The sequence below is a fragment of the Rhinatrema bivittatum genome, chromosome 4 (assembly GCF_901001135.1).
Source record: "Rhinatrema bivittatum chromosome 4, aRhiBiv1.1, whole genome shotgun sequence".
In the NCBI taxonomy this organism is placed as follows: domain Eukaryota; kingdom Metazoa; phylum Chordata; class Amphibia; order Gymnophiona; family Rhinatrematidae; genus Rhinatrema; species Rhinatrema bivittatum.
This window is the reverse complement of record NC_042618.1, coordinates 399,968,941-399,996,523: the sequence shown is the minus strand read 5'-3', so window position 1 is coordinate 399,996,523 and position 27,583 is coordinate 399,968,941. Positions and strand designations below refer to the sequence as shown.

The following is a 27,583-nucleotide window of genomic DNA, read 5'->3' as shown; positions in this document are numbered from 1 at the left end:
TGTGAGCTAAATACACTATAAATTAAAATAAAATAAATAACTTCTCTATAAGACTTCAAACAACATAAAATAAAAATCCAAGGCATTTACTCAAAGACAGTAGAAATTAAAAAAAAAGGTATATGTTGACCAGTTAAAAAAAAATGCCACTGAGATAACGTACATTTGTATGGTTTGTAAACCAGGCAGCTCATCGGCCTTTGCGGTTCCTTTTCTGCTCGGCCACGTGGAGCCATGTCATTTCCGGTTCAAGATGGCGGCTTCCATGACTGGGAATGTTGGCAGAGCACTGCGGGGCTTGGCGGGGAGATCTTCTCTTTTCTGTAACAACCAGGTATGCAGCGGAGGCGAGGCTTCTCCGTCCGGCCGCAGGATCTTTCCCCGGCAAAGACCCTGCGATCTCCCGCCGCCACATGTCACACGCTATAAAAAAGTGAGGGGCAAAGGCGTACTCCCTTCGCCCTTGCTTTTTTACTCCTTAAAATTGTCTCCACTCCTTTTATGTATTGCAACGATTGACCTTTTTTTCCGCTTGCATGCACCGTTTATGTGACCCTACTGCTGCCCATGTATTTACGCCGAGCCACTCGGCAGCCCTTCGGTCCGCGTAGGCATCGCATCTTGTGTAAAGTTTGGGCTTTACAGTACCGGGGGAGGGGAGGTTGTTAGAGATTTTGTATGCCTTTTTATTAAGGCTTAAAAGCTGTGTACTTGAAATTCTGGAATTTTACTTTCAGCTCAAAGAAGAAATACACTTTTCAAGTTGACCTCTATGGTATGCAGTTCCGCTGTTGTAGAGTGCCAAGTTTTAGTGACCTTAATGTTATGTTGATCCTTACCCAGGGTGGATGAAAGAGCAAGATTCAATATAGTTAATATGACCTTTCTTGAAAATAGAAATTATAACAGTTTATATCCAAGCTCCCTACTGTTTTTCCTTCATTTATCTCAAAAAGTGCTAGTGTATAAACAACACTGACGGGAGGGTTACAGTTTTACATTCAGTTTTCAGTAGTTGTGCCCTCATTAAAGCCAGAGTGTTTATTTTGTGATGTCAAAGTCAAGGGTGTGTAGCTAAATTAATGTTTAGTTTCTGTTAAAATCTTTCACTTTGAAGTGCCTGAAAGGTGGAATATTAGTCAAATGAATAAATAAGCTTTTCCTCTGCAATTTTGTGGATGCAAATTTAAAACACATTACTATAATTTTGTTAATGAATGTTTTCAATAGAGCATGCAAAGGATGCAACGCAGAGCATAATCTATTAATTAAAAATAATTCCACTTTAATAAAAGAAATAGTGGCAGAACTGCATCATGTTGTTATATTTTATTATTGTACTGTTTCATAAATCTACATTAAGTTCTTGAAGTACAATAATGTTACACAGGGACATATATAGTATCAAGATTGATAAATTTAAAATTAATAGACAGTCATTCATATTCTCATTTTTCTATGAATGTGTCATGATTGAGGGTTTTCCCTATCTAATATTTATTTTTTTCATAAATTAAGCTCAGAATCTTGTTTAATTAAATCATTTTTCTTATGTGGTTTGATACGAGTATGTATGGTAATTTGGGCTTTTGACATACTAAAGCCGCTTAGTAATAGTGGTCACAATGGAATCAAATTTGACATAATCACTGAAGGGAGGACATTAAGTAAAATGACTGCAGTAGCATATAATTTTAAGCAGGGAGACTATGATAGAATGAGAAGATTCAGAAAAAAATCTAAAAAGAGTAGTTGCTAAGGTTAAAAATTTGGATGAGTCATGATTGTTTAAAAATCAAAAATAACGAGTGTGAGCGGGTAGTTTTATGGTCTGATAATTCATATGGTGTAGATTTTTAAAAAATGCATTTGCGTCCATGTGCGTGCCGATTTTATAACATGTATGTGCTGATGCACACATGATATAAAATCCAATTCCCATGGGTTCCGACTTGAGTGCGGAACCGGAGGGGGGGGGGGGGGATTTTATTAAAAAAACAGTGACACAATAGGGCCTTCCCCAGTTCCCTCCCAGTCCACTCCAATAACAGAACTCCCCACTGCACAGGGACAAACACCGTCAGGCTTCTCCAGCCAGCAAACAACCGCCCTGCCTGGAAGTTACACAACCTGCCCAAACTCCCCTCGGTTGTGCAACAGGTTGCAGCCTTCCCATTCCATTAACACAAAAACACGGTGCAGCAAAATAAAGTAAAAACATACAAAATTTACCCCCCTTCAGCAGTGTCACTCACTCCGTTTCCATGCTGGAGTCAACGGCTTCCTCTGCTGGGGAATCGGTGTCCATCTCCTCCTCCTACCCCAAGGAGCTGAGCTTTTCTGGCCACATGAACCACTCTGGCATGCCTTCTTCCTCTACCACCATTGCTTGGGGTGTGTCTGAATCACTGGAGCTCAGTTGCCTGATTAGCATCCTCCCTTGCCCATTGGCTCAGCTGTGAATCTGGGAGTTGTAGTCCTTTTTCTGCCCCCAGGCGCCCTCTGCTGCCTATGTGGGGCAGTGGCGCACGCCCTCCTTCGGGAGCGCATGCATGGGAAAAGTGAGGCGCTCCCGCCCCAATACTAGCCATGAGCCTGGGCAACTGGGAGCAACCCCATAGCCCCCCTGCCTGGGTTACGGCACCCCATCCCCCTTTCCTGACCTTGCAGGCAAGCCGCTCCCTCACGCTGGTTCCCTGGAGTGAAACACCATCTAAGCAGTGGTGAGATGTCCTTATCCTTTCCCTCTCCTCTTACTCAGAGCACGTGAGCTCTAGTCATAATAATAACTGTGACTTTATTTTCAGTCCTTTTTTCACATTCCTGCGGGATGCAGGGGATGCACTGACTGGTTTATCTGTTTTGTCTGAGAGAGGCTAATTAGCCTTCCTCCCAGCTTGTTTGGTTCTAGGCTGAAATAGGCCCTCTGCTGCCTAACTCGGCTCCGGGTTCTCCCAGCATTAATCCAATCCGGGTTTTCCTGCCTCAAAACTGGCTGCACTTCATCACAATATTTGTGTTCTACAGATACACTATAAACAGCAACTGATGAATACTAATGATTAAACTCCCTAAACCAAAGAATTCCAAAAAATGCTTAGAAAAATTACTTCTTACAAAAATATTTATTGAATATTGCCTCCCAAATATAAAATTTACACAATTTATTATTACAAGCTGGACACAATAAAAACTTGAAATATATTCAGACAAATGGCAACCATAGCATACCTATATGTTCATAAAACATGCTGTCTTTAGATGAACAGATGAACCAATTCAAAACTTAAAAGTTCTGGTATTTTGTGTTGTGTTTCCACAAGGTATTTTGCAGAATGTGAGTAAAAACTCTTCCTCATTTGAGGAAGGCTAGTATATGTTCATAAACTTTATTAAGAGGTGGAATTGCTTCATCCGGTATAGAAAGTGACTCAGAAAATTCTTTTTTTAAAATATTCATTGGAGTAAATTGAGATAATCTGGGAAAATTGACAAAACACAAAGGGGCTCATGCAATACAGTGCACTCAGCTGAGCGCACTGTTTAACCCACAGTTGGATGCGGGTTGTGGAGGCGCAACCAAATCCCCTTATGCAATAAAGGGATTAGCGCCACAACAATGCATGTCCAACACATCAGGAAATTAATAGCGCTCATCACATACAGTATAAGGGGTAATAATAGCACGTCTAAAATGCGTGGCCAAACGGGGGCTAAACGGTGTGCTCGGTCGAGCGCACTGTTCTGTATCGTCCTGTATGTTCGTTCATTCTTGCTCTCTCTCTTTTGATTCCCATGGTGTCTTCATGCCGGAAACTCAACTTGTGTCTTCTCAGCGCAACAGTTCAAGCTCAGAGTCCGGATGTTGAAGGCAAGATACCGGCAGGACAGAGTCGGGAGGGGGGAGGGGAGTGAGAGAAATCTCACCTTCAGCCAAATCGGACCCTCCTTCTCGCGAGAAAACAATGGAGGCTCCCCCTGCATTCTCCAGATTTTTCTTCAGGATGACATCCATTTGTTGCTGTAATAAATTCCTGAGAAAATAAAAAAATTGCGTAATAGGAGACAATGGCCTATTGTGGATTGCAAACTGGTTAAAAGATAGGAAACAAAGAGCAGGACTAAATGCTCAGCTTTCTCAGTGGAAAAAGGAAGGGTAAACAGTGGAATGCCTCAAGGATCTGTACTAGGATCAGTGCTTTTTAATATATTTATAAATGATATTAAAAGGGGAACAGCATGTGAGGTGATTACATTAGCAGACACAAAATTATTTTGATTTGTTAAATAAGAACATGCCATACTGGGTGAGACCAAGGGTCCATCAAGCCCAGCATCCTGTTTCCAGCAGTGGCCAATCCAGGCCATAAGAACCTGGCAAGTACCCAAAAACTAAGTCTATTCCATGTTACCATTGCTAATGGCAGTGGCTATTCTCTAAGTGAACTTAATAGCAGGTAATGGACTTTTCCTCCAAGAACTTATTCAATCCTTTTTTAAACACAGCTATACTAACTGCACTAACCACATCCTCTGGCAACAAATTCCAGAGTTTAATTGTGCGTTGAGTAAAAAAGAACTTTCTCCGATTAGTTTTAAATGTGCCACATGCTAACTTCATGGAGTGCCCCCTAGTCTTTCTATTATCCGAAAGAGTAATAACCGATTCACATCTACCCGTTCTAGACCTCTCATGATTTTAAACATCTCTATCATATCCCCCCTCAGCCATCTCTTCTCCAAGCTGAAAAGTCCTAACCTCTTTAGTCTTTCTTCATAGGGGAGCTGTTCCATTCCCCATATCATTTTGGTAGCCCTTCTCTGTACCTTCTCCATCGCAATTATATCTTTTTTGAGATGCGGTGACCAGAATTGTACACAGTATTCAAGGTGCGGTCTCACCATGGAGCGATACGGAGGCATTATGATATTTTCTGTTTTATTCACCATTCCCTTTCTAATAATTCCCAGCATTCTGTTTGCTTTTTTGACTGCCACAGCACACTGAACCGACGATTTCAATGTGTTATCCACTATGACACCTAGATCTCTTTCTTGGGTTGTAGCACCTAATATGGAACCCAACATTGTGTAACTAGAGCATGGGTTATTTTTCCTAATATGCAGATTGTGAAATTTTTCCCTATAAGCAGATTGTGAAATTTGCAAGAGGACCTAGCGAGACTGGAAGACTGGATATTTAAATGGCAGATGAAATTTAATGTTGACAAATGCAAAGTGATGCATATGGGGAAAAGTAATCCACACTTAGGTACACAACGTTAGGTTCCTTATTAGCAGTTACCACCCAGGATCTGGGTTTCATAGTGTATGGTACTTTGAAATCCTCGGCTCATTGTGTGGCAATCATCAAAAAAGCAAACAGAATGTTAGGAATTATTAGGAAAGGAATGGAGAATGACATGGAGAAAGTTATATTGCTTATGTATTGCTCCATGGTGAGGCTGCACCTGTAGTATTACATGCATGTTTGGTTGCTATATCTCAAAAAAAGATATAGGTGCATTGGAAAAGGTACAGAGGATGTAAAGGGGATGGAACGACTCCCCAGTGAGGAAAGGCTAAAGAGGTTAAGGCTGTTCAACTTTTATAGAGGTCTATAAAATCATGAGTGGAATAGAATGGGTAAATATAAACAATTATTTACTTTAAAAAAAATAATACAAAGACTAGGGGACACTTCATGAAGTTAATAAGTGGCACATTCAAAACAAATCAGAGAAAATTATTTTATTTATTTAATTAATTAATTTAAAGTTTTTATCTACCGACATTCGAGTGAACATCATGCCGGTTTACATCAAACAGTTAACAAAAGAGATGAAGTTACATAAAACTAGGGTGGGGAGAACCGGGGATGCAAAGAGAGACAGGGATATCAAAGTTATGACAGAAAGTAGAGGGTATAACCAAGTAAGTTCAATAAATAGTTATTTGAGTATTTCAACCAGTAGATACAACAATCAATAACCTTGTAGCAGTAACCATGCAAATTCAATAAGTAGTGGTTTTTGAATATTTCAACCAGTAGAAACAATAATCAATAAGTAGAGCAAAGTAAAAGGGAGTACAGAGGGTACAGTGGAAGTAAAATAATGTACATCTGTAAAGGTGGTGGGAACCAGGGGGATAAAGAGAGACCGGCGTGTCTAACTAAGAGTGCAAAAGAGGAGAGGAGCACCAAGGAAATTCTATAAATAAGGAGAATGGAGGATAAGGGTTGTTAGTGTGTAAAAGGAGAGGAGCTAAAGAGGGGGAGGACTGAGCTGGGAGGTTAAACAAGCTGGCGAAAGGAGCGTGCACAATTAAACTCTGGAATTCATTGCTGGATGATGTAGTTATGGCTGTTTACATAGCTGGGTTTAAAAAAGGTTTGGACACGTTTCTGGAGAAGTCTTATAAACTGTTATTGCCCAAGTAGACTTACGGAATAGCCTTTACTTATTACTGCACGATAGCAGCATGGGGGGGGATCTTGCCAGGTACTTGTTACTTGGGATTGGCCACTGTTGGAAACAGAATATTAGACTTGATGGACCTTCAGTCTGACCCAGTATGGCAATTCTTATGTTCTTATGAGGTCGCAGTAAGTGGAAATCACAGTTTAGCCTTCCTCTTGGGGGGCATCTCCAGCACCAGGTAAAAGATAAAAGCATTCAGAAAACAAAAGCTAGAGCAGAATTAATATTGCCTGGAGTTACGCTGCCATTTTGACTCATCCCCCTGGATTTATGATTTTTTGATAAGGTGCTCAGGCAAGCGCAACAGATAAGCAAGTGGATTTCTTTTGAGAGGGGTGATGCAATAGGCAGATTGCTGACCTGCTTGTATTCAGTGGATGTTAATATCCTGATGATATATGGTGAGAGCATTTTTAACATTGCGGGTCACTTTAAATATCTTGTGTCATTTGCAGTGTGTGTGTGTGTGTGTGCACTTTTTAGCCCGCTTACTTTACAGCTCGTTTTTAAAGGGAAAATAAGCACAGTGTTTCCCCTTTGGAAATTAGCTGCAAAGTTCACGTGCTAATATTGCCGTGGATATAGTGCATCTTCTATTTGTTTGTTTAAAAATGTATCTGCTCCATACAAAAAACTACTTAAAGCAGATTACTATTTAAATATAAATATCAAAATACATGCTGTCTATAATGAAACACGACTAGAAATGACATATGAGTCTAGGAAATGTGTGCGGTTGGTTGAGCATGGGCAAAATTGGATACGCATGTTTTGAAAATTGGATACACTGGGGTAGATTTTATAAATTTACGCAAGCGCGTACAAAAGTACGCTGGATTTTATAAGAGATGCGCGTAGCCGCGCGTATCTTATAAAATCCGGGGTCGGCGCTTGCAAGGAGGGGTGCACATTTGTGCAACTTGCGCACGCCGAGCCCGGCGCGCGCTGCCTGTTCCCTCCGAGGCCGCTCCGAAATCGGAGCGGCCTCGGAGGGAACTTTTTTTCCACCCCCCCGGCCCTATCTAACCCCCCCTACCTTTGTTGGCAGATTTACACCTGCTGAAAGCAGGCGTAAATCTGTGCGCGCCAGCGAGCTGCTGGCACGCCATCACCTGACCCGGGGGCTGGTCCGGAGGCCTCGACCATGCCCCCTGGCTGGCGCCACACCCCCGGACAAGCCCCTCCCTCGCCTCTTTTACGAAGCTCCGGGACTTATGCGCGTCCCAGGGCTGTGCGCGCGCCGGCGGCCTATGCAAAATAGGTGCGCGCAGGGCTTTTAAAATCCGGCCCACTGTTTTCCTCCCTTCACTTAACAGCCCTCTCCAGAAATGCTTTTTTAACATGGCTAAAAGCACAAGTGCTGAGGAAAGCCAGTGAGTACTTTCCACTGGGTGAATTTCAGCCATGTTATTTTTCCCAGGTAAATGGCTTTGAAAATTATCCTCCATATGCATTGGATGGAGAATAAAGGTCATTTGTACTCTATTTTCATTCTGCATGGGAGTATTTTTTTTTTTTACCTCAGAAGGCAGGCAATATAATCAATTCCAAATATCCCTTATCGTAGTCTCATTAATTTACATATGTATATTCTTTCTTTAGTCCTTCATATGGTTTTTGTTTATCCAGAAAAGTTCACAAAAGGTATTTTTTGGAAGAACCTTATAAAAATAAATCCATACATTTGATAATTTCCTCCTTGTTTTCATTAACATCACATTTTTATCTGCTCAACGCTGCATTATGCTTGACGCAGCCAGCTGTGCACAGGTGCTCATGTCACTTATTTTACGTTTTCACCACATTTGGTTTAAAACAAGATGTAGGAACAAAGTGCTTGTCTGTTAAAAGAGAGCATTAAAAGAAAAAAAAATCACAGGTGTTGTTTAAGTAGTGTGCCATTAGCATCTCAAGTGTGCGATGAGCAGACCTGGCAGTTGCTCAAGAACAAACGTTATCGTTTCCAAAGAAACATACTTTTCAGATTGCCAGAGTGAATTGGAAGATTTTTTCCAGCCGGTCGAGAGACGTCCCTGAGCAAATCCTACTCATTAACTGAACTCTTTGCTTGCAGCATTTTTTGCTCTCACTTGTTCTCTTGCACATGAGGAGGGTGATGTTTCAAAGCGAATTCCGTCGGTAAAAAAGTGTTTTACCTGCATTAATCTGCTGTCTGAAAGTTGTCCTCTTTCCACAGCTTGCAGACTTTTAGCTGGCACAAAGTCTTGAACATAGCCGAAGGGAAGTGCTCCTATCTGTTTTAAGGGTACAGTAGCAGCAGGCAGGGAGCTGTGCTTTCAGAAGTACCTAGGACCAGTGGTCAAACATTGTCCAAACTGTTAAACCAGGGGCAAGGATTGAAGTCTACAGAAAATTGCTAGGGAGTTTCATTTCTTTCTTGGGTGCTAAAATAGTTCTTGAATCGTACTGTCTGATGGAACATGAAATATGCAGAACGCATCCCTCTTGCTGCATTTAGCATTAATGTATAATTTTAATATTGTAGCAAAATTAGGAAGCTGAAATTTTCATAAGTTGAGAGAACAGATATTAAAATTATCTTCCCCTCAAGATGTACTTCATATAAAAAGTACATTAAAACATTTTTTTATCTTTGTTGGCTATTTCATCTCATGTTTTCTGTCAGGGCAGAAGGATAATGAGGGACAGCCATTTGATGTGAGACCTGTAAGGACAATGAAAGTCAATCTGAAATGGCCAAATATAAAATGCTGTATCTCCTGTGGACCGGTGCAGCCATTGCCTCTACAGCACAGAAAGTGTTCCAGTGAATCGTGTTTATAATAATAATAACAGATTTTTAGCCTGCCTTTCCAAATAATAGTCAAAGTGGCTTATAGCATTATTAGTAATTCAAGTATAGTAAGTCTTGCCCCGGAGAGCTTAGTCTTAAGTGGGTATCTCAGACAACAGGAGAAAAATTGACTTGCCCAAGGTCACAAGGCGTGGGGTTTGGTTTCCCTGGTTTTCAGCTCATTGCTGTAACCCAGTGTTTCTCAAATTGGTCCTGGAGTATCCTGTTAGCCAGAGAGGTTTTCAAGATGTCTCCAGTGATTATGCATGTTAGATTTGTATGCAATGGAGACAGTTTATGTAAATCTTTCTCACTTAATTGGAGTGGACTGGGAGGGAACTGGGGAAGGCCCAATTGCATCACTGTGCGTAATTTGCAAAAATTCACCCCCCTTTTCGCGTGCCACCTGCGCACGTGGCCACCCAATTTTATAACGTGCTTTCCGGCGCGCACGTGTTATAAAATCAGCGCGTCCATGTGCGCGTGTGCCGGGAACCAAACACACATAGACTTATGCGTGCATCTTTTAAAATCTACCCCTAGGGACCAGATAACAAGAAATGCTGTCTTTCTCTTCTTACTGCGGCTGACAGGCAACTTTATCTGTACCTGTTCTACCTGTTAACATTGCAGAAGTTAAAGTTGTCAGAATACTTTCTCAGTTGTTTATAAGATCATAAGACATGGCATGTTGGGTCAAACTTGGTCCATTGAGCCCTCCATCTTGCCTTTTGCCAGCTTTGAATGTCATATGCTAGCAGGAAGTTGCCAGCTCCCTTACTGCTGCTGTACACTTTCTATGGGCCCTGCCACCTAATGCAGGCAAATGGCCACTTTAGAGTGGGTGAAAGGTACTGTTATCATTTTTTTCAAGGTACAATTAAACTGTAGAATTTGATTACACATTAGGTCAAGGTTAAGAATATAGCTGAGTTTAAAAAAGGTTCTGCCAAATTTCTGGAGAGCAGATCCATTAACAGTTACTAGCCAGGTAGACATGGCGAAGTCCACCTTTCATTTCTGTATCTGCTAGGTACTTTTAAGTGACCCAAATTAGTCACTGTCAGAGATAGGTTTGCTTTGCTCAGTGGGTCTGTTGCATCAGAAAACCAAAATAAAACTAATCCCAAAAGTCTTGGTGTTGATTTCAAACTGTTTATACAGACTCACTTTGAGGAAAGCTTTCAAACAAGTCCGAGTGGCTCCATATATGAATTTATATGGCCGTACAGAGATCTACAGTATTTTATAAGCTGTGCATATCAGGTATGCGCAGATTATATAATATGCATATGTATGGTTAGGCACGATGCCTCTTATGTATTTCAATGCAGTAAAAAGGTGTACTTTTCCTACTACCTATTTTAAAAACACATGCGCATTATATTTTATGCATGAAAATGTTGAGACTTGCTTGCATAAAACCCTGTTTATCTCCAGAAGGCAGTATATTTTAAAACATATGCATGTAATTGTAATTACCAGTTTGCCGAAATCTCTACCAGTTCACCTAGTCCTTCTCCAGTTTGTCAAGACCCTCCTAGTTCTTCATTCTGAATTCCCCCCACTTCACCCAGACCGTCTACCTAACCAGTATTATACAATAGACAAGTCTGATATCAATTGCACAAGATAAATAGCAGATGTAAAATTATGTGAATAAGTTGACAAATGTGCGCGCGTAATATAAAATAGCAACTTGCACACATAGCTCTTGGCCCCTGCCCAGAATTCCCTTATACTACTTCTTTTCGCGCATAAATTTGCGTGAAATACCCAAAATATACACAGTTTTGATGTTTTTAAAAATAGCATATACGTGAGCACAAGCTACTTGTGTGCATATTTATGCTGTGAAAATTCACCGCATTAGATTTAGGGTTTTTTTATTTAGGGTTTTTATATACCGATTTTCTTGATACAGATCAAATCAACTCGGTTTACATAGAACGATAGTACATTAACAATAACTAGTCAAACCTCAAAAGAGGAGACAGATTGTGAGCAGAAGATGTAAAAAGCTGACTGAATAGGCCAGATAGAATTTTCTATCTGATGGGCTAGATGTAGGAAGCTGTTTCTCCTATTTAGATGTCAACTCACTGAAGTTCTCTATTTATTTGCAATTATATATACTGCCTTATTCTAAGAAAGGCTCAAAGCAGTTCACAAACAAAAAAGAGATCAACAAGCAAGCAACTGATCAAAACAAACCAAAATAACATCAAACTGACAGCTAAAATAAGCTCAATAAGTAGAAAGTGCCCATATTTAAAAGAACAATCAAAACTAAAAATACATTACAATATGGTATATAACATTAAAACAGGACTAAAAAACACAAAGTTCCCCAAATCAGCAAATCTGCCCACGTAAAACAGTTTTGGATAAAACACAAACAGTATAATATGTCTGAGTGAGACAGTCACCTATCAGAAACCTCAATCATAGAACGAGCTACTAATATTCTAATGGCTTGCATACAGTGAATGATTAAAAACTCATAAAATTAAATTAATTAAAAATTGTGGAAAATAGCCAAGTTTTAATAGACTTCCTAAAAATCAGTCGGTGCAAAATAGAACAGAATTCTTTACAGAGTGAATTTCAGAAGCAAGGTGCTGCATAAGAGAAAAGTTTGTCTCTGACTACCAACTAGCCTCACCACCTTCAGGGTCGGTAACTGGAGGAGGCCTCATCAGTAACCTTCCACGAATATTTATTTATTTATTTATTTATTTATGTCAAGGATTTGTTACTTGCTCCAACTAGTGTGCCTTCAGAGCTGATCTGGTGTGACATGGAAAAGTCACCACTGTGTGTGTGCTGCTCTCAGCATCTCGCAGGAAAAAGCCAAAAGCGGTGGCTCTTAAAACATGCTTAATCATGCATGTCTCTTCTTCCTAGCTACAGCATGAACTGTGGTAATTAATGGGCAGCACGAATAGCCAAGCCCTGCTTTGCTTGGTACACACAGGAGCCAGTGCAATAGAGTGAGCTCAGCCTAGCGCACAGGTTAACCTATGGTTGGATGTGCGTTTTGGACATGCTAGACCAGTGGTTCTCAACCGGTGTGTCGCCAAGAACATGCAGGTGTGTCGCCACATTTCCTGGTCCCCCACTGACCCAGCTGCTCCCCGGTCCTCCTCCGCCCGGGTTTAAAATGCTGTCAGCCCGGGCGGAACGCGGCAAGACAGCTGGAGTCAGCAGCATCGGCATCGGCATGGTCTCTTCTTCCCGCGGCCCGGAAGAGGAAGAGGTGAGCATCGGGTGTGTGCGCGGGAAGAAGAGACCATGCTAGTGTGGTCAGAATCTGACAGAAGAACAGAAGAGAGGCGCGGTCTGAAGAATGTGCAGTGCAGCTCGGAAGAAAATGAAGAAGAGCGTCAACCCCCGCGGCCGATGGGACTCCTCCTCCGCGAGGGCTGAAAATGAAGGAGGTTAGGGTTTGGAGGAGGCTGCTGCTGCCGTTAGTTCCCGGGGGGGAGGGAGAGAGAGTGAATGAGCAAGCAAGCATGTGTGTATGTGTGTGAGTGAGAGCCTGTATATGTGAAAGAGAGTATGTCTGTGATTGAGAGCCTGCTTTTGAGAAAGAGAGCATGAATGTAGGTTTACAATTGGGAACCTATATGTGTAAGTTTGAGATTGCAAATCTGTTTGGGTGAAAGAGTATGTGTGTATGATTTGAGATCCTTTATGTGTGAGAGAGATCATGCGTATGTATGATTACAAGCCTGTGTGTATAAGTAAGAAAGAGAGCATGTGTGTCTGTGTGAGATTGAGAGCTGGTTTAGGTGAGGGAGCATGTGAGTATGTGATTGACAGCCTGTGTGTAAATGAGAGAGAGAGCATGTTTGTAAGCATGTGAATGAGAGTCTGTGTGTGAGAGAAAAAGACAGCATATATGTGTGTGATTGAAAGCCTGTATGTGTAAGCGTGAAAAGACACAGCATGTGTGTAAATGTGTAATTAAGAGCCTATAAAGTGAGAGAAAAAGCATGTGTATATGTGAGTGACTGAGAGCATGTGTATATAGGTGTGTAATTGAGAGTCAGTGTGAGAGAGAGCACTGGTATGTGACTGAGAGAGAGGAGAACGTTCCAAGCAAACTACCCCTCCTCCTGCTAATTCAAAACAATCTCAGGACACCTGGATATCAAACGTTTCCAGGTATGCAGAGCAAAAAACATTTTTGTATCCTTATTTTTCATTACTGGGTCTTTTGTGTCTGCTATTTTGAAATATTTTATTGGTATCTAGAAATTTTTTATATGTGTTTTTAATTATTGGATATTCCACTCATCAGTTTTGAAATAATCTGTTCTTTTTGTTAGTATGGTTGTACTGCTACTGATTTTATATTTCTTGATTTGTTTTATAAGAATGGGTGATGTTTCTTTTTTCCTTTATTACATTGCATACAGAGACGCTGGCTTGTTGCAGTTTCCAATTCAGTTTTTAGCTGCATGCTTCTAGTTATGCGTTTTGGTCTCTTTATTCTTTGTTGGTGAGGGTCAGCACATGTGACTCAGGTGAGGTTTTCTGCTGGGGTGTAGTTTCTGTGTAGGGCTCTATAGCAGCCTGACTTGGTCCATTTTCCTAATAGGAGATGTATTGGTGTCTTAAGGCCTGGTGTAATATTTCAGTGTTGCCTTTTCTTAGGTAAAGTGGTTACTGTTTAAGTGCTGGAAATTGGTGCTGTTTTGGTGTGGGATGTTTACTATTTATCCAATTTCTGTTCACACAGAATATGTATCTTTTTCCTTGTGTCATTTTAAACAATAAAAATAATTACCGGACCTTTACTTTTTATTTCCGCCGTGAATTGTAATGAGCAGTGTGTCACACATGTGAGCGTGGCCTGTCCAGTGTGTCACGATGGGAAAAAGGTTGAGAACCACTGTGCTAGACTAACACCCGATACAATAAGGGGATCAGCATATCCAAAAAGCACGTAGCTAAGAGCACTCATCACATATAAATGCCATGTAGATGACTCTATTAGCTATTCCCCCTCCCCCCCATTCAAAAAATCGCCGGTCGACCAATGCATCCTATTTAACACCAGCCCTGGAGCTGACATTGTCATACTGCAAGTCAAGAGCACCTGAAAAATAAAAAAAAAGCTGGTCTCTATGGTTTCTACAACTTGCAGGCCGATTCAGTAAAGTTTGCAGGTGAACAGGGGCTCCTTGTTGAGCACCTGCTGTCCCAACGAGCACCCAGCCACCTCTCCTGGGCATGCGATCCTATATTTAAATGAGGGGTCATGTCAAAAGAGGTGCTAGGGACGATTACACACCCCTATTGCCTCCTTGGCACAGGAGAGATGGCTCTATCAGCAGGTTCAGGAAACAGATGCTCAATTTTACGAGTGTCAGTTTTCCAAACCCGCTGACAGCCATCGGTTAGCTAAATGAACGCCATTAAAATTAAGTGTCCATTCTAACTGGCCGGCCAGCACATTTAAAAAAATTTTTTTTTTTTTTGCATTTCTGGTTCCTCCAACAATATCGCAAATATATTAAGTCGGAGGGTGTACAGAAAAGCAGTAGGCATTAATTTATGACCGTAAAATGTGTGGAATCCCAGGTGATTAACTAATAGCCTCATCAATATGCATCTGCATGTGATGAGCGCTATTAATTTCCAGGGGGTTTGGCCGCATGTTATCGACGCGTTAAAACCCTTACAGTATAAGGGGTAATAGACGCGTGTTAAACATTGCACACGGCCGAGCGCATTTTACAGAATCTGCCCGCTAGTAACTTGCGGCACTTACAATTAGGGGAAATATGTAAGGACTCTATTACAAAAAAAAACCTTTCTGGGCGCACAGTATACATGCTGAAGGTGTGCATATATATTGTGCACGTGTGTTATCTGTGGCAGGATAAAACGGACTCTCGTATTGAGGGTCCATTTTCCTGGCCCGCGCACAGCCACATCTCCCGGGCGCCCGATGCTTTTGAGCACTAGGGATGCACGATTTTAGCTAAACGCACCCTTTTGAACATGGTAGCTCTTTAAAATATAGCCTCACACGCCCAGGAGAGGTAGATGTGCATGCATTGAAAAAATGGATGCCCAGTTTGGACGCACGTTTTTACGTGTGATATACCATTGGTGAGACAATGCATACAGCACCTCCTCACCTTTCCCCTCCTGAGTTTCCTTCTTTTGAGTCCTTTCAGCCTTTGTCTTTTCCTGTTTCTCTCAGTCCAAGAATGTGCATGTACTGAGCACTGCATGTGACTCATTCTGAGTGCCGGGAGCAGCAGCAATGGGGGAGCTTTGGCAGCCACATGTGGCAACCAAGGCAGCTCGCTGCCTATGTCACAGATACAGCTTCTTTCTCCCGCTCTTGTATATCAAAAGGGAACTGGTTCATTGGAACAGGTTAATGCATGTCTCTGCCCTCTTTTAACATTTGGAAGAGAGACTGGTGGGGCATTCAGTGCTTCCCTAGTTTTTCACTATGACTCCTCTCCCTGGCCGCATTGCCTGCCCCATGGAGACTGGTGTGCCACATAACATTTTTTTAATATAGGTGTGCTTTGAGGTTGAGAAACGCTGAGCTACAGGATTTTCGAATAATTTACCGGTTTGAAAAATGCCCTACATTAATTGGGATGATAATAATAAGTTAATAGAAACTGTGCACAGGTGGTTAAATATTTGAGTCAGGACATCAGAAGATACAAAACAAAAAATAAAACAGTACAGTCAAGGATATATTTAGTCAACTTGTCAGACAAAGTGGATCTATCTAATTTAGAACCTTAAAAGTAACTAACAGACCTGTAAAAAGATAGGGAGCCCAGGAAACTTTTGTAAAATTGTATTGTCTGTTAGAAGAGCATTTACAATAAGTCTAGCTGCTGCATTTTGTATTGCCTGAATTTTCTGGATGTATCTCTGAGGTAGTCCAGTCTATAATATATTGCAGAAGTCTAGGCAGGATATTATAAAGGCATGGACTACTGTAGCTAAATCTTTTTGATGTAAAAATGGGTGTATTGATGAAGATGAAAGAAGGCACTTTTTGAAGTAGCAGCTGTTTGAGGTGCCATACTCAGTTGATAAGTCAGAATTACACTAGGGTTCTTTACCTAGGTTTGAATTGGTAAAACTTTACAAAGTTGGAGAATGTTTTATAACCCAAAGCATCTCTGTGTTTTTTTTTCTTTCCGGGTTTAATTTCAGCTTATTTGATTTTATCCAATGTGAAATTTCTATCAGAATACCATTAGGTTTTCTCACTGCTTCCTCCCTGTTTGATGACAGGAGTGTGCACAACTGAGTATCATCGACTTATTTAAATTGTTGTACCTTGCCTTATGTGAATTTCTTTTAAAAAGGTGGATAATAAATCCTAATAAATAACCTCCTTAAAAATGTGTACCCTAATCTTTTGAAAGAGCTTCCTTAAGGACATTAAATATGTTTAAACTCCCTCCCCCCCTCCCCAAAAGAACAGGTGATAGTATACACACCCTTGGAGAATACTAAATTCTTGCTGCCCAGGTAGGTTGGAGCAATTGCCTAAACAAACTGTCTGAAATCTTATCAGTATAAAAAATTGAAGCCAGTTCCACAGAGTACCTCCCAAGCCGATTTTATGTATGCAGTCTAATAAGATCCCATGGTTGTCTGATGAAATTTGCAGAGAAACCTAAACATATTCAAAGAGTCTATTCCCCTGGCTAATTCTAACCTGAGATAATCAGTGAGGGCCAAGAGCACAGTTTGTGTATTGAAACTAGCTCTGAACTTAGACTGACTCTCCTCTAAAAATATTATGCATCTGGATAGACACAGCATATTCTATGATCTTAAAAAAACAAACAAAAAATATATTAGCGATTGGTCTAAAATTCTCCAACATAGTGCAGTATAGGGCATGCAGACTAATTGGGCTAGTTACAAATGATTTTATGCATGCTTTTGCACATTCACATGTAAATTATGCAAATGGAGCAATAATGAGCTTATTAGCTGTTATCACCAATGTTTGCTAACTTTTACGAGGCTATTGGGTTCTGGTAAATTCAGTGTACTGTTTAATGACTCTGCCCTGTAGTGTTGATAGAGAAAATGTTAAGTACATTTATCCAACATGTGGGTCTATATGAGCCTTATACAAGATTTCAGTCAGCCACTGATTAATGTCTTTACATTCTAACCCAAAATGTATAATCCTGACTACGCATCAGTAGTTTTCTTTTGTGCTTTTGCATATTTCTGTCCTGTCAAAGCTGGTAAAATGGCAATGACTGTAGAACCATAGAACAGCAGCAAAAGATATGGAAACTGAAGAAGCAAAACCTAAATTTCCTTAACTTCCTGCTAGACCAGTCGATAGGTATCGGATTTCCCTCCCTCATAGTTGCCAGAGAGAAAGGACACGTCTCTTTTATGACCTCACACTGGACTTATAAGGGAGGTATGGTCCTGGTTCAACCCCAGTAGTCTCTTCTCCAACAATAGTAATGGTTGGACAGTGATGGGAGTGTAGCTCCCAGAGTCCTGGTGCATCCTTGGCCTAGTTGAACCCTCCATATCATGGGCTACCAGTACCTTGGGGCTGGTCTTCCCCAATAGCAGTTCGCTTGTTGTGGGCTACGGCTTGAAGAGAAAAGCCTTTTTTTTTTTTTTTTAGAACAGCAAAAAATAATATGATATTATGCAGAGCACTACAAATTGCAATGAAACGGGAACAGGACTCTCAGATGCAAAGGGTTAAACACTGTCAAGCCAATGTAATATAGGCACTCATGATTGAACGCCCGCTCCCTTAACTCACGCTGATCCACCTCTCCCAGGTGCCATGGTAAAAAGAAGGCGCTAGTGGAAATTGCGCGCCCCTAGTGCCTCCTCAGCAGCGGATGCCCGGGAGAGGTGGCTGTCAGCCGGTTAGGAAAACAGATGTTCAGTTCTAATTTTTTAGCTCCTCTGACTTAATATCGCATTAATTTTGGAGGAGACCAATAAGTGTACAGAAAAGCAGACCAATAAGTGTACAGAAAAGCAGAAAATACTGCTTTTCTGTACTTCCTCCGACTTAATATCGCTACGATATTAAGCCTGTGTATCGCTACGATATTAAGCCTGTGTATCGCTACGATATTAAGTCAGAGGAAGTACAGAAAAGCAGTATTTTCTGCTTTTCTGTACACTTATTGGTCTCCTCCAAAATTAATGCCTGCTCAGAGCAGGCATTAATTTTGGCCAATAAAAATGTGCGCATCAGGCGCACGTTTATCTGTTTCCCCAATCAAAAAAAATAGCTTCATCAACATGCATTTACATGTGATGAGCACTATTACCTACACACGCAATTGGACGTGGGGTTTGGACACTAACCTCCGTTTTGCATCAGGGTTATAGACGAGTGTCCAAAAATGCCTAGTATGTGACAGGGAGGTGGAAAAGGGCCCAAGGGCCCATAGCCACACTTGTCCAGGAGGGGCAGGTGCACCTAGAGGGCTCCTCGGCCACAATTACAGAGGCCAGGGAGGACGCCATAACAGACCCTGAAGGCCCCTGGACTCCCTGGGCCCTTCTATTAAGGGACCTAGCCCATAAAGGGCCTTGGAAGGGCAACTACAGAGAGCTTCCACACTTAGAGGAGGAATCCCCAAGGGGCCTCTCAGGTGGCCCCGATAACAGGACCCTCATTTGCTTCCTTTATCAGGCCTTCTCCACTCTCCGCCACAGCCTGGCCCCTAGTGCATGGGGGAAAGGGGTTGCCCTTCTTCGAAGTGGGCCTGATTGGGAGTAAGAGACTTAAGTTCTTCAGCTCACTCATTCAACCAGGGCTGCAGAGAGGAAACCGAGCTGGACTGTGATCATGATAGACTCAGAAGCCCTAGAAAAAGGGGAATGTTCAGGGGAACAAGAGGAGGCAACACTAAGGTTGTTCTATTGGGAGGAGTTAACCTCTCTCATTTCAAGTGTGTTAGCTACCTTTAAGATACTGGACTCCATGGAGAGGAAGAGATGGAGGGGACCCTTTATTACAGGTCACCTGTAAGCTACTAAAGTCTTTCCCTCCTCACCTCGCACTGAAAGCAATGGTGCTATCTGAATGGGATTCTCCTTAGAGGGTTAAAGCGAGGTAGGCTGATGGGAAAGATCATTACTTGTGGTGAAAGAGAGAGAATCTCTTCTGAGGATTCCCAAGGTAGATGCCCTGGTTTCGGCCTTAGCCCGCAGGATTACCATTCCAGTCGAAGGTGGAACTTCCTTAAGGGACATGCAGAATTAGAAGATCAAGGCGCTCCTTAGGCAGGCTTTTTCTATCAATTCCCTAGCCTTAAAAGCCTCAATTTGTGTGGAGTGTGTGGCTCGGGTGGTGGTCCGCTGAGTCCAACAGCTCCTAGATTCGGAAGAGTCATCCAAAATTGAGTTGGGTAGCATATTTAGCTAATACCTATATGACTTAATTAGACTTATATGGGCAGTAGACTGGGATGTGGTCATGAGAATACTACTAGGCTTCATGGGTGGGCAGTTGATACTGTATTCAAAGCCTGCCTGAGCAAGTTGCCCTTTAGAGGTGGCCTACTTTTTAGGGAGGAGCTAAAAAAAAAACTTGTGAAGGATCAAGGCAATGACAAACCGCAGTGGCTGCCCAAAAACGAGCCTAGATTAACTTCATACAGGCTAATGCATTAGCGCTCTTGAGACTTGTGGGTTTTGAACAGGAAGATTTATCCTGCTTTAAAACAGGAAGTCCAGGGCTCAGTTTTTTCGAGGAGCCTGGAAGGCCAAAACTGAGGCCCTCATAGCCGCTGGCTCCTGATGCTCCCAGCAATGACCAGCAGTGGGTCCCTTAGGCGACCACATATCAAGATACTCTGTGGAGTGGACCTAATTTTGTTGGATCAGTGGATTCTGGATGTCATCTGACAGGAGTACACCCCCCAAGTTAGCAAAAAGAGTTTTAGCTATGTTTGTAGCATCCCCCTGTGTATCGCCTCTCAAGAAGGAAGCCATAAGGGAAACATTGCTCAAGCTACAATGTTTCAGGCTATTGAGCCAGTCCCCCTACAGAAAAGGAGATAGGGCAATATTTTGATTTACTTCATAATGCCAAAGAAGGATCAGTCTTTTTATCCAATAGTAGACCTCAAAAAAGTTGTCAAATGCCTACATATTCCTCATTTTTTAATTCATACCCTAAGATCAGTCATGGCTTTGGTGAAGCAAGAGGAGTACTTAGCCTCCCTAGATCTAGTGGAGGCATATTTTCATATCCCCATCTGTGTCACCCACCAAAGCCTCCTCAGATTCTGCATTCTGGAGCAGCATTTCCAGTTTCAGGCACTGCCCTTTGGCATAGCCACTGCTCCCAGGACCTTTACCAAAGTTATGGTAGAAATAGCCACAGCTTAATGCAGATGGGGTATAATGGTGCACCTCTACCTTGACAACCGGCTCATAAGGGCCAAAATGGAGCAGGTGAGCTGCTGCAACACGAGAGAAGTAATCCAGCTCCTACAGGAGTTGGGCTGGATGATAAATTTTGGCAAAAGTAATCTAGACCTGACCCAGGCCTGGAGTTTTTAGAGGCACAATTGAACACCACAATAGGAGAAAATCACGCTGTCTCCCAAAAGGGTGACCAGACTGATTTAAGGGATACAGACCTTTCTGTTGAAGGGGATAACATTAGAAGACCCCAACCAGTCAGAAAGGTTGGGGAACCAGGTGGCTTAAGTACAAAGGAAGAGGATCAGTGGGCAATAAACAGGCTAGAGATAGCCATCAGGCTAGTGTTTCAGTCTTTCCTTCCATTACTGAAAGGAAAAGCAGTCAGAGTGATGTCGGACAATGCCATAGCAGTGACATATGTAATCAATCAAGGGGGTACTCTCAGCCACACTCTAGCACTAGAAGCAGCCTAGCTGTCTGAGTGAGCAGAACACAATCTAATCCTGCTCTCAGCAATGCACATAGCTGGGAAGGACAATTCTCAGGCAGATTTTCTCAGTAGGAACAGAATGGATCCACAGGAGTTGGAATTGAGTCCAGAAGATCTCCAGATGATAATAGATCACTGGAGCCTTCCAGGTGCAGACCTAATGTGACAAGACAGAATGTCAAGGTCAACGTATACTTCAGCCACAGCTTAGAGCCATGCTCCAGGGGCACAGATGCATTTATATGCCCATGATCACGTTAGCTCCATTTTCTATGTCCTAACCCTTGAGAGGAAAGAAGGGCTATTCCTCAGCCATAATTTCAACTATGTTAGAAGTAGTAAACCTTCAACATCTTTGGTTTATATTAGAATCAGGAGTTTTGCAACAAGCAGAAAACCTCCTCTTGAAAGGCTGACATTGTACAATCCTGGATTTTCTTCAGACAGGCCTAGCCAAAGGCCTGACTTTCATCTCCCTAAAGGTTCAAATAGCAACAAGGGGTCAAATTAAGGATACCCAGGTAGGGTTACACCTAGACATAATACGTTTTCTGAGAGGGGTGAAGTGGGTGTGCCCACCCTTTAGGACAGTGAACACTCAGTGGGATCTCAATTTAGTCCAAAGGACACTGGTTAAATCACCTTTCGAACCAATGGGGTAGGCTTCCTTGATGAAGGCTGTCCCTGAAGACTGCCTTTCTAGTAGCAATTTGCTCAGTAAGATTTATCTCTGAATTACAGGCCCTATTGTGTAGATACCCTTATATGGTCTTTTCGACCGGTGCAGTAACCTTTCACCTGGTCCCATCCTTCTTACCAAAGGTTATCTCATCATTTCATGTCAATCAGTCAGTATTCTTGCCAACCTTCAATACCATGGAAGGCAAGGAGAAGGATGAGGGCTTATGGCAGCTAGATGTGCACCATATACCGGTTTACCTAAAGGAAACAAATACTTTTAGGAATTTGGATAAGCTTTTTGTCCTGTTTGGTGGAGCCAGGAAAGGGGAAATGGCATCCAAAGCCACCATAACCAGATGGATCAAGAGTTCTATATCTTCAGCTAACATGATTTTGGGAAGGCAGGCTGCCTCAGTGAGAAGCATCTGCGATTTTACCAAAAGTGATCTGCAAACCCATGGGCATCGCTGCATACCTTCACAAATATCTGCAGGTTGGACATACAGGCCAGAGTAGATTCAGCCTTTGGAGCGGGGGTTTTGAGGATAGCTTTGTCTTCCACCCTCTCTAGCGAGGGAAAGCTTTGTTAACTCCCATACATATCAACTGGTCTAGCAGGAAGATAAAGAAGGTTAAATTATGCTTACCTGATAATTTTCTTTCCTTGAGTCCTGCTAGACCAGTCCAGATACTGCCTTGGAAGACAAGGGCGAACTAGATTACGGTCTAGAAACATAACGCAATGTAGCCCAACAGCACTTTCCTAATTCTGTCAGTCTCTATCTCTCCCTTGTTCAGTGTGCTGCGGTAGTCAAAAAGCAAACAGAATGTTAGGAATTATTAGGAAGGGAATGGTGAATAAAATGGAAAATGACATAATTCCTCTGTATCTTTCCATGGTGAGACTACACCTTGAATACTGTGTACAATTCTGGTCGCCGCATCTCAAAAAGGATATAGTTGCGATGGAGAAGGTACAGAGAAAGGCGACCAAAATGATAAAGGGGATGGAACAGCTCCCCTATGAGGAAAGACTAAAGAGGTTAGGACTGTTCAGCTTGGAGAAGAAATGGCTAAGGGGGATATGATAGAGGTGTTTAAAATCATGAGATGTCTAGAATGGGTAAATGTGAATCGGTTCTTTACTCTTTCGGATAATAGAAAGACTAGGGGGGTACTCCATGAAGTTGGCATGTAGCACATTTAAAACTAATTGGAGAAAGTTCTTTTTCACTCAACGCACAATTAGACTCTGGAATTTGTTGCCAGGGAATATGGTTAGTGCAGTTAGTGTAGCTGGGTTTAAAAAAGGTATGGATAAGTTCTTGGTGGAGAAGTCCATTACCTGCTATTAATCAAGATGACTTAGAAAATAGCCACTGCTATTACTAGCATCAATAGCATGGGATAGACTTAGTTTTGGGTTCTTGCTAGGTACATATAGCCTGGATTGGCCACTGTTGTACACAGGATGCTGGGCTTGATGGACCCTTGGTCTGACCCAGTATAGCTTGTTCTTATGTTCACCTCTGTTTTCACTTGGAGCAGTCGGCAGAACTGTACAAAAAACCCCCAAAACTTGCTGATTGAGTAGTATAGGAATTTCTTCTGGTCATAGTACTTTGGCAGAAGGCTACTTGGATTGGACTAGGACCATGCCTTCCTTACATGCCTAAAGTATGGTCATAAAAGAGGTATGTCCTTTGTCTCCTGGTCTAGCAGGACTCGAGGGAAGAAAATTATCAGGTAAGCATAATTTAACTTTGTGTGGACTTAGTTCAATACAATGTACAATATTGTGCTTTAATTTACTTGTGTTTCCTGCTGCAGCACTGAGATTCAAACATAAGGCTAAAATAGCAAGTTCTCTCATCAGAGCATGTATGTACATTTTATTTAAATCTGCACTTAAATGTAATTGGCTTGTAACTAAAAACTTTAATGATTACTAGATCACCACTGTAATCTATTTTTTTTTAACATGCAAATTGAACTAAGATTAACCTGTCCTGATGTGCTTCTCTATATTTTTTAAGAACTGCAGGCACTCACCATGTTTTCTATAGAGACAAATGAGAGGAAAACTCCCAGTACATCTGCACCTGTAAGAATATGATGCCCATTGCAGTATGGCACATCAAAATGCTGCCTACTTATTCATCCAAAAACAGTCGAGGAGGATAGTGGAAAAAAAAATACAAGGCATTGTTGAAATAATGTAAAAATGTCACATTAGCTTATCAAAGTCCTTTTCAGAACAATTTTTGGGACCCCATTATTCCATCCCTGACAGCATCCTTTTAAAATAGAAAAAAAAACAACATATCTTATTCTCTTGTGTTTGGGCTGTATTTTAAGCTTGTAGGATTTGGAAAACCTAAATATAGAGAAATGATGGTGGCCAGAGAGAAACTGTGTACTGATGTTTAATACTTGCTGCTCTTTTTAGGCCCACAAAACACATGTAATAGATTTGTAGTTGCAGAAGCTTTTAATAGATAATGCTTACTAACATTTATGTAGAAGTGATAATACCATAATTTCAGCAAGTGCTGTATGCAACTAACTGAGGGAGAATATATACATGCATCACAATAAAACTATTTATTAAAAATAACATTAACTGTAAGAATTGGATCTCCCAAATTGAGTAGCTTTGCTCATACCAAGTACCTAATTTGCAGAACATGATTACATTTTAAAATATTAAATATTAAAAAGACAATAAAATATTCCTTCTGTGAACCTCATAGGCTACAAAATCGCCATCAATGATGAGATATTGGTCCTGAAACATCAAAAGATTTTTTCCTACTCCTTTCCTCTAGGAAAAGTCATTGATAAATCAAGTGCATTGTACCTGAAAAGTGTTGAGTATGTTAGGCTAGTTTCTGTTAGTCCCTTGCTAAAGCAAAGAGAAGCTGCTTTATTGTACATAAAGTGCAGTATAGTTTTTCATCTGTATTTTCTTTTGTTTGTAAATGATCTGAAATCAGTTTCCCTGGCATGCCTTCCCCTTCCCTGTGATCTGGTAATTTCTCCATATTAAAGATTACAGTGAAGTGGCCTGATGGATTGACCTGAAGTGTTAAAAATGTTTTTATTTATATGATGCTATTCAGTAAAGGTGGGGCTTGTTTAGAATATTTGACTATACTCTAAGAGAAGTCCTGGAACATGAATTCAAGGCTGACCCTCTATTACTGACTGACTTGGGGCAAGCCACTTTATCTTAGTGGGGCCTCAGTCAAAGACAGGATACTCATCTTAATCTGGCTTTCCCACTTCCCAAATTAAATTTTTTAGTTTGTATCTGCCTTTATTTTCAAGGATGATAAATCATTTCATGCCTATTTTGTTACTTTTAACATTCTTGACCAATATCAACGGCAGATCCCCCAAACAAATATGCAGTGCAGTGTACTAATCACTGGAGTCTGCCTGTAGAACACTGGTTTCTTCCTAAGTTGTGATAACTTTGATAGGGCAGCTGTAGTGATCTGAACTCCATCACTTACTGGTGCCACTCCATGGGTTTACCACAGCTGAGCCACAGGAATATGTAGCTCATAGTATTATTCCAGGACAAGCAGGATGATAGTCCTCACATATGGGTGACATCACTGGACAGAGCCCTATCACGGAAAATTTTCTGTCAAAGTTTCTAGAAACTTTTGACTGGCACACTGAGCCCACTGAGCATGCCCAGCATGCTATGATCCCTCGAGCCTCATGGGTCTCCCTTCAGTTTTCTTTTTTCCACTCAGCTATTAGCCTCACGGTGAAGGAGCCATATGTCCCTCGCCTAGGGACATATGGCTCCTTCACCGTGATAGTTTTCACACAACTTTTTTCCTGACAGGAAAAGTTTCAAAATTTTTCAAATTTCCCCCTTGATAGAGGTCTCCCTTTCACTACCGGTCGGTGAGTAAAAACTTTCCTCCGGTCGATATCGTTTTTCGCATTTTTCTCTTCACAAGGTCTTCGACGTCTGTCTGACCTTTGAAATGGCAATGGGTTTTAAAAAATGCCCGAATTGCCCTCGCACCATGTCTATCACCGACCCGCATGTCGAGTGTGTTTTGTGCCTAGGCGAGGGACATAATGTATCGACATGTCCACAGTGCGCCAAGATGACAGCCAAAGGCAGATGGGCCCGTCTGGAGAAGATGGAACATCTCTTCCATCTTCAATTACTTCCGTCGACATCGAATCAGTCGTCTCCGGCTGAAGCGGCGAAGAAATTAGTTCTTAAAACTAAACGTCGTCCGGATGACAGCGGTGACCGATCATCTCAGACTCCGTCTCGGTCATCCACAAAATCAACATCTGGGCTCGAGAAGCAGACCTCCGATCATAGAGAAAAACATCACCACCATCATCGACGGACTTAGACACCCGATGTTGGTTCAACTCCTAGAGTTCTCTCGATGCCCATCGAACCATCACCAAAAAGGTCTCGAGTGGAAGAGCCATCGATACCCTCGATGCCTCTCACTCCAAGGCGATCCCCACCGATATCGGTGCCGGGTACTGCGCCACCTCGGGGATCTGTGGAAGAGCCGGTTCCGCCTTCTCTGCCACCCCCTATAGCTGCTCTGACCTCACCAGCTATATGGGAGGAACTGGACAGTTTCATCTGCCAGGCAGTAAAAGATGCTCTGTGAGACCTGGGACCATTGACACAGATGCCGCCACGACACCATCACCGGCACCGATGCTTACACTGATGCCGACACCGGATCTTTCCCTGTTAGCACCGATACTCGATAGGCTCGACACCCTTATCGGTGCCTTTCCAAAGCAACCATCGCTATCGGGTACGAAAACTCCGGTTTCTGACCCCAGGGACGATGATGCCTCAAGGGATTCCTCGATGCCCGAACCAATCCCGGGACCTTCGGGTATTTCACAGCCGAGACTCCCGACTTCTCCATCTGTTCCCTTCCTTCCACCATCGATGCCGCCAATGAAACCATCAGTGCCTTAGATGCCTCTTTTTATTCCTCACCCCACTCCTCCACGGCAACCTTCTTCAGATACCTGGGAGGAAGAAAACACAGATTCTTCATCAGATCCATCCTCACTGGAAGAGAGAAGAAAATCACCACCAGAGGATCCCCTTTTTCAAATTTTGTGAAGGAAATGGTAGATACCATACCATTCCAGTTAGAAGCAGAATAGGACACCAGACAGAAAACCCTCGAGGTTTTGCAATTTGTAGATCCTCCTAAGGAAGTTCTGGCAGTCCCTGAGCATGAAGTACTTGTGGATCTTCAGCATAGGTTGTGGGAGCATCCTTGTTCTATACCACCAGTAAACAAGCGGACTGACGCCACTTACCTGGTTCAGCACATACCAGGCTTCCAGAAACCTCAGCTTCCACACCAGTCTGTAGTGGTGGAATCTGCCCAAAAGAAATCAAAGAGGATTCACCCTCACTTGTCGACACCTCCTGGGAAGGAGCAAAAATTTCTAGATACTCTTGGCTGGAAAATGTTTCAAGGCTCAATGCTGGTCTCAAGAATTGCGTCTCATCAGTTGTATATGATTCAATATCGGCACAATTTGTGGTAACAAATACAAGAATTGACTGAGTCACTCCCTCAACAATACCAAGATTCCCTTACTAACATCATTCATAAGAGTCTAGAGGCAGGGAAGCATGAGGTCCGT

General features: G+C 42.0%; 1 protein-coding gene across 1 annotated transcript in view; it reads left to right on the top strand.

Annotated features, from left to right (window-relative positions):
* The first annotated feature begins 201 nt into the window (after window positions 1–201).
* The window catches only part of SUCLG2 (succinate-CoA ligase GDP-forming beta subunit), a 425,371-nt gene continuing 397,989 nt past the window's right edge, over window positions 202–27,583 (top strand). Inside the window, exon 1 of the mRNA XM_029601057.1 lies at window positions 202–334. Coding sequence (XP_029456917.1) covers window positions 254–334 — 81 coding nt within the window. The 5' untranslated portion in view covers window positions 202–253. The remainder of the gene's footprint in view (window positions 335–27,583) is intronic.